Source organism: Amia ocellicauda, chromosome 14 (genome assembly GCF_036373705.1).
Source record: "Amia ocellicauda isolate fAmiCal2 chromosome 14, fAmiCal2.hap1, whole genome shotgun sequence".
Lineage (NCBI taxonomy): Eukaryota > Metazoa > Chordata > Actinopteri > Amiiformes > Amiidae > Amia > Amia ocellicauda.
The window spans coordinates 6,493,751-6,501,265 of NC_089863.1; the positions used below are offsets into that span (position 1 = coordinate 6,493,751).

At 42.6% G+C, this 7,515-nt stretch overlaps 2 protein-coding genes across 2 annotated transcripts; both read left to right on the forward strand.

Annotated features, from left to right (window-relative positions):
- The first annotated feature begins 904 nt into the window (after positions 1-904).
- On the forward strand, positions 905-2,121 carry LOC136768090 (protein gustavus-like). Its single transcript, XM_066722145.1, has 2 exons — positions 905-1,559; positions 2,093-2,121. Exons 1-2 carry the CDS (start codon positions 914-916, stop codon positions 2,119-2,121), a joined length of 675 nt encoding a protein of 224 aa, XP_066578242.1. The 5' UTR covers positions 905-913.
- Positions 2,122-4,873: 2,752 nt separating this feature from the next.
- On the forward strand, positions 4,874-7,099 carry LOC136768091 (SPRY domain-containing SOCS box protein 1-like). The gene is made up of 3 exons (XM_066722146.1): positions 4,874-4,938; positions 5,824-6,480; positions 6,798-7,099. Exons 2-3 carry the CDS (start codon positions 5,919-5,921, stop codon positions 7,097-7,099), a joined length of 864 nt encoding a protein of 287 aa, XP_066578243.1. The 5' UTR covers positions 4,874-4,938; positions 5,824-5,918.
- The last annotated feature ends 416 nt before the right edge of the window (positions 7,100-7,515 follow it).

Genomic DNA, 7,515 nt, shown 5'->3' on the forward strand with positions numbered 1-7,515 from the left:
GGGATGGACATGGTCAGAAACAATGCTCAGGTAGGCCGTGGCATTTAAACGATGCCCAATTGGCACTAAGGGGCCTAAAGTGTGCCAAGAAAACATCCCCCACACCATTACACCACCACCACCAGCCTGCACAGTGGTAACAAGGCATGATGGATCCATGTTCTCATTCTGTTTACGCCAAATTCTGACTCTACCATCTGAATGTCTCAACAGAAATCGAGACTCATCAGACCAGGCAACATTTTTCCAGTCTTCAACTGTCCAATTTTGGTGAGCTTGTGCAAATTGTAGCCTCCTTTTCCTATTTGTAGTGGAGATGAGTGGTACCCGGTGGGGTCTTCTGCTTTTGTAGCCCATCCGCCTCAAGGTTGTACGTGTTGTGGCTTCACAAATGCTTTGCTGCATACCTCGGTTGTAACGAGTGGTTATTTCAGTCAAAGTTGCTCTTCTATCAGCTTGAATCAGTCGGCCCATTCTCCTCTGACCTCTAGCATCAACAAGGCATTTTCGCCCACAGGACTGCCGCATACTGGATGTTTTTCCCTTTTCACACCATTCTTTGTAAACCCTAGAACTGGTTGTGCGTGAAAATCCCAGTAACTGAGCAGATTGTGAAATACTCAGACCGGCCCGTCTGGCACCAACAACCATGCCACGCTCAAAATTGCTTAAATCACCTTTCTTTCCCATTCAGACATTCAGTTTGGAGTTCAGGAGATTGTCTTGACCAGGACCACACCCCTAAATGCATTGAAGCAACTGCCATGTGATTGGTTGGTTAGATAATTGCATTAATGAGAAATTGAACAGGTGTTCCTAATAATCCTTTAGGTGAGTGTATATACACACACCCACACACACACACAATAACTTTGTTTCCACCCCCCTTATAGAAAGTAAAAAGTATTTGGATATGAAGGAGCTTGCGGAACAGATAGTGAAGCTGCAGGATCCTGACTTTCAGAAACCTGCCCAGCTTCACAAGTTGCTGGACATGCCACCTGCCGGCTTGGAAGTCCAGCTGCAACATGCCTGGGACAGAAAAGACCACTCTGGCAACATCTACATCAAGGATGACAAACTGACCTTCTACAGGAAACCTGTGATGAACAGTACCGACTGCATCAGGGGCAAGGTGGGCTACACCAGAGGGCTGCACATGTGGGAGATCTACTGGCCCAGGGATCAGAGGGGGACACATGCAGTTGTGGGGGTGGCCACTGAGTACGCCCCCCTTTTCTCATTTGAGATTGAATCCCTGGTGGGCAGCAGCCGAGAGTCATGGGGCTGGGACCTGGGACGCAACAAACTGTACCACGACAGCAAGAACCGACCAGGAGAAACTTACCCTAACATTCTGAAATCAAAAAAATTATTAGCAGTGCCCGACTCTTTGAAAGTGGTGCTGGACATGGATGAGGGGACCCTGAGCTTTATAGTGGATGAGCAGTATCTGGGAGTGGCCTTCAGGGGCCTCAAAGGGAAAAAACTGTATCCCATAGTCAGTGCAGTTTTTGGGAACTGTCAGGTCACAATGAGATACATTAATGGACTTAATGGTGAGTTCATGTTTCATTTATGGGTTATAGTTCTTACATGCAAAGGTTATACAAGTGTTGGAATTTGTAGACTGAGAGCAAGTCACATGTTGAAACACAGAATGTCTGGTCTTTGGGATAACAAAGAAATTAAGCTTTTATTGGCAACCAGAGACACACAAACATGGCAATTGCAGGGCAATACAGTATACCGAATATTCAGAAGACAAAAGGGTCATGAATGCCTTGTAGCATAATTGACACAGAGCCGTACCAGTCACAGTGGTGAAGGAAATACAGGCTGTAATGTGTAAGCTAACATAGCAAGGGGTCCATAGTACGTATATAGTGCCATGTCATGTGTCATGTCCCACAGTGCACATTCATAAAAATTGCTGTAATTCCAAACTTAGTCATCGGACTGGTTTTCATGCATCTGGACTCAAAGGCAGTACAGAGTCTAAAACCAAGGCTCTCGTGGACGGAGCAACCTTCCAGAAGGTTGAGTCAGTGGCACCTCAGGCCCAACTTCCCACACGTCCGATGTCTGACAGAATGGCTCAGGCTGTTAAGTGTGCCATGACACTGCCAGGTGGAGATAGACTAATAGATTCATAGGCCAGTGTGACACCTTCAACATTCCAGTGGGATAGGTGCTGTTTAGACAGGGCATGACTCAGTATTCACTAATGATTCACTAATTAGAAAGACATCATATTTTACACACATTTACTAGTACTATTCTGTAGCTCATGATTATTAAAATAACTTACAATAGATTCCAGTTACAATTTGTATGCTAACTCCCTTTGATATCCTAACCAGCAGAGTTATTTTTATCACTTTTAGAAAGTTATAGTATGATATTTAGTATATTTCCACACTCAGACTTTTTGCAGTTCTAAACAATGAAATACATACATTTTAAAAATCAAGATCTTTGGTAAATGCATTATCAAATTTAACTTACTTAATGTTGCCCATGGTAAACAGGTGTATAATATATGGTTGCATCCAAGTACGAGCGTCTCTGATTTATTAAGGCCCTACCAAACGTGAGATTTGCTAATTTGGGCAGAATCCCAGGCTGGGAGACGCACCTCTCTCTGTGATGGGCTGCTCTGTAGGGTTGCCACCTGACCCCGCAATCACAGGACATTTTGAGACAAAACGGGGTTTAAAATGAGAGGCTAAATTGAAATAAATGAACGTGTTAATTATCCCTATAGCTTTACTAAAATGAATCTGGTTGCTGAATGACTGAGCAACAAACATGTCATTGTGATGATAAGTTCAAATCCTGCCTCTGAAACGCTGAGCAAAGTTACTGAATACAAGAGTAATGAGGTAAATTAAATTTTCGATAGAGCCCTGTGTTCTAAAGACTAATTTAATATATAAATATAATTAAGTTTGGTCAGACGTGCTAACGTGCAGTGTTTTAAAGCCAGGTGGCAGACATGCATCAGGGGAGCAGATAAGAGACCCATCCCTACTTCCCTTACAAATAAAATAGTTAAAAATAACACTAAATGGCTTCTTACTTTAACTGAGCATAAAAAACAATGTATTTTAATTTAAAATGCTTCGGCTGCGAAAAGTAACTTTACAAAAGTTTACAAAAAATAATGAAGTTTGGACCCTGTGGTGGCTGAGCGTTGATCCTGATCAAATGGAAGTGTAAACGCAACACCACTGATCCTGATCAAGTGTTCTGATGCATTTGATCCGGGTCAGAAATGGCAAATGTGCCTATTGTCATTTTGTGACATCACACACTCTCGCTCTTCCGAGTAGTGAAAAAGTTTTAAATTGAGTAAAAAATGTGTCGAACAACACATTTGCTTTTTTCCATCTTGTAAGCAACGGATATGAATGAAACTTTCAGCCACCTTCTAATGAATGAAACTATATATGACACTCCAGCTGTAAAGCACTGTAAGGCACACTTTCTCATTGTTGTGAAAATAGGTATGAATTGTAGTAGGCTAGTTTTAGACTTTAGTTTATCCTCATGCTATTTTTTGTCAGGGTCACTTGGGTCATAGGATGAAGGAAATCCATCTTTTAAAGTATGTAGGCAGCGGCAGCGTTTTGTGGGCTACTGCAATAGTGTCAGTGGGCTTTTTCCTGTCCATCCTCTCATAGTCTAAAACCCAGTCACAGGTGACTCGCCACTTGCTTGAATTGCTTTAGTTTTCACGTCATTATTCAAATAACCATTTCAAAAGTGGGCGTGGTTAGCAATTCAGGGACTGGAGCTGCCACTGGTTACAAATGCTCATGTGGAGAACATATGATGGGGGGCTGGGGGCAAATTGACAGGGATGGATTGGCGTGCTCCCAATGTTCTGGCCAAGTTTACCCCAATAGTTTCTTATAATTTGGCCTATTGTTTTGATATCCTCTTTAGATAACTGGGCCCTCTGAAACTACCTTTACAATGGAAGGACATTTTCTCAGTTCACTGTGATTGGTTGTTTATTTACTACAGTATTCGTGATTCACTTCACTTCTGAATATATTAGTTGCAAATACTATTTATAAACAATTACGTGTGTAATAAGGTCCTTGTAAAGCTTTATTCTGTGCCAGTAAATGTCTTATTTTGTGATTGTTATTGAGTGTCATGCCGGGGAACACCAGAGGTATTGGACCCAAGTGCAGAGCTCAGGAGACTGGTCAGGTCAAGTGAGATGTCAAGACACAAAACAAGACTTAGCAGTGAACTCTGGAGACAAAGGGACTTATATGCTAGTGTTGATGAGCTGGGGAGATTGGAAACCAGTCTGTTAATTAACAGGGAACAGGATCCATTGACCTTAATTAGTTTCAATTTAGCTGAATAACTATGGGAAACAGAGTTGAGGCTTGGGAAAAAGGTTACATCTAGTGGTGATTTGGGGAATTGTCAGACAGGGAATGTCACAGTGAGCACTTAAAAACATACATAATAGTTTAACTCTAATATAAAGTGTTTCCCAATTTTATATATAGCTACCAAATGTATATTGCTGATTCGTTTTGAAAGGAATAAAGAAGGGAAAAATTTCAATAAGAATATAGAATTTTAAGTTTGAGTTCATAATAAATACAGAAACTACAAGATTGCAAGTTCTGCACCTATCCATTGTATCCTTGTGTGGTAGTTCTACTAACTACTTATAAAGTAGTATTACTCTTATAAAGGAAGGTCTCTTTTAGATCATCATCTTGGTCTTCAGTTGTTCTATGTATTATGTGTTCTCATTTAGTTTTGTTTGTTTGATTATGTCTTCCCTTTTATAAGATGCACTCTTTTCTCATTCATTTATTCAAACAGTCCAATCCCATAAGACTCAGGATGATGACTTGGACTCGGACACAGACACTGATGACTCGGACTCAACTGACATTCAAGGTTTGAGTACTGAACTCATCTCAACAAGTCTGATATATTCAGGCTGGTTTTCTATTCATCCAACTATTTGAATTACTCCTTAAATTAAAACAGACTTCATTATTAATTTACCAGAAGTTTCCATAGATGTACGAAATACCATCCTCAATGCCAACAATGTTCAGTAAGTCTTTCTCTTAGTGAAATGACATGTTGGTGCAGTATAATTAAGTTTCATAGCAGAAACTCTTATCCAGGGCCACTTACATCACATTTTTTTTCTTGCATACAACAATGTATACAGCTGGGTTTTTACTAGAGCAATCCTGGTACAGTGCCTTACTTAAGGGTACAACACCAGTGTCCCCCAAACTTGGATTGAACCCATGAGACCAGTTAAGTCCAGAGCCCTAACCACTACTCCACACTGCTGCCCAGATACGAATAACAGGGTCAACACTTAATAATCGTTGCAGTCTCTCTCTAAAGACATGTCTTTGTTTTTAGCAACACAATCCCTCCTCCACCTTCCCATAACAAATGTTATTATGCTCCAGAAATGCATAAATCCTTAGGTTCCCAGGACTGGAAATTGGTGGAGACAATGTATATAAAAAAAGAAAACATTTTGCTAAAATATATGTATTTTGTGTACCAAAAGCTGGTACATTGAAGCTATAGAGCAAATATTCATTATGAATGAATTTTGGCAACAAGCTTTTCTGAAATATGAAGAGGGTACCACTGAGATCGGTCCTGGGAGCTAAACAGGGCAAATTGTAGACATTTGCAGGGACAGCTCCACATATAATCATTAGGGCTATATAAATAAATAAATTCCATGACTTTAAATAAATAAATAACAAAACAATGCTCTCTCTTTTCCCCCTGCCATCGCTTTCACAGAGACTAAAAAGACTGTGCGTGTTAAGAAGCTTAGGCACCGGCTGCAAGGTCCCAACTTTTGCAAGCCACCCCGCCTTGACCAACTACTTAAAGAAATGCCTGCCAAACTAGAGGTCCAGCTGAAACACGCCTGGAACAACGAAGACCGCTCGAGCAACATTGTCATCAAGGAGGACAAACTGACCTTCCAAAGGAACACCATGTCTGAGAGTACCGACTGCGTCAGGGGCCGGAAGGGCTACACCAGAGGGCTGCACGTGTGGCAGATCTACTGGCCCCTGGATGAGAGGGGGACACACGCAGTGGTGGGGGTGGCAACTGAGGACGCACCCCTCTACTCATTTGAGTATACCTCCCTGGTGGGGAACAACCCAGAGTCATGGGGGTGGAATCTGAGAGACAACAAACTGTACCATGACAGTGAGAGTAAACCAGGAGAGACTTACCCTGCAATTCTCAAACCAAATGAGCATTTAATGGTGCAGAATCCCTTGCTGGTGGTGCTGGACATGGACGAGGGTACGCTGAGCTACATGGTGATGGGGATGTATCTGGGCGTGGCCTTCGAGGGCCTCAAAGGGAAGAAACTGTATCCCATAGTCAGCGCAACAAAGGGGAACTGTCATGTCATGCTAAGATACACCCACGGACTTGATAGTAAGTGAATTATTTGTTTGTTAATGGGTCACAAATCACACTTCAGAAACCTGTGCACTTCATACACTTCTTAGGTTTGTTCTGGAAGTGTTCTGCTTGTAACCGAGTGCCAATACACAAGCTTAGAGCATTGGTTGAATGGAAAAACCATCAGCGGGTCTTATAAACACAAAAGTATTTAGTAAGTAGAACATCAGAAATTCTTGTGTAGGGCTTTAGCTACTTGTACTAAATAATCACTGTAAAGCAGAAATTACAGTTAAACTGGTGTTTCTCAACACACTGCTCTGGTTAAACCAACCTCCTTTTCTTTGCAGCAGGGGAAGACCCGATCACAGAGGGGTACTGGAAGAGGGCTCTGACTGAAATCCTGGAGGATCTACAAGAAAGAGAGCTGAAGAAACTGAAGTCACTGCTGAACAACCAAACAGCACGCAAGTCTATCCCCAAGGGGAGGCTGGAGGGGACCGATCACCAGGACCTGGCAGAGCTGGTGGTGGAGAAATGGGGTGTGCAGGACTCCATTGTTGCCATGAAGGAGATGCTGGAGAGAATCCCACGCAATGACGAGAATGTGCTGCGGCTGCTGAGGCCTTTCCTTGACCCGCACGCTCAATAGCACAACAGCTCAGACCAGAGCACGTCAGAACCGGACCGCTGGGGTCAGATTAATAATCCCTAAGGCAGTGTTCCGCAATGTATTTATTACATGGGCACGAATCTGGCGGTCCGGGGGGAGGGGCGGGTGGATGTTGCGGTTAACTGTGGTCCGCAGAGGATGACGGGGTGCAGGTAGTGCGGTTGGGACCAATAAGGCACTTCAACAAAAAAAAAGGGAAGCGTCGCTACATAGATATGTGCTTATGAACATGCAGAGGATCTCTGAAGCTGCGGACACCAAAAGCTGTATTTTTATTTTGGTAACTGCAACTAAAAGTCTGTAATTTTGCTGGACTTGAGCACCTGTTCCACAGACACATCATTCAGAAACTGCTCTGCTCAATCTGTCACTATGCTGCATGTTTGTGTGTGAGA

Coding starts and splice junctions, on each gene's coding strand:
- LOC136768090 (XM_066722145.1), top strand. CDS start 914: ATGAAGGAGCTTGCGGAACAGATAGTGAAGCTGCAGGATCCTGACTTT. Junction 1,560..2,092: donor ATACATTAATGGACTTAATG/GTGAGTTCATGT, acceptor GATGTCTGACAG/AATGGCTCAGGCTGTTAAGT.
- LOC136768091 (XM_066722146.1), top strand. CDS start 5,919: ATGCCTGCCAAACTAGAGGTCCAGCTGAAACACGCCTGGAACAACGAA. Junction 6,481..6,797: donor ATACACCCACGGACTTGATA/GTAAGTGAATTA, acceptor TTTTCTTTGCAG/CAGGGGAAGACCCGATCACA.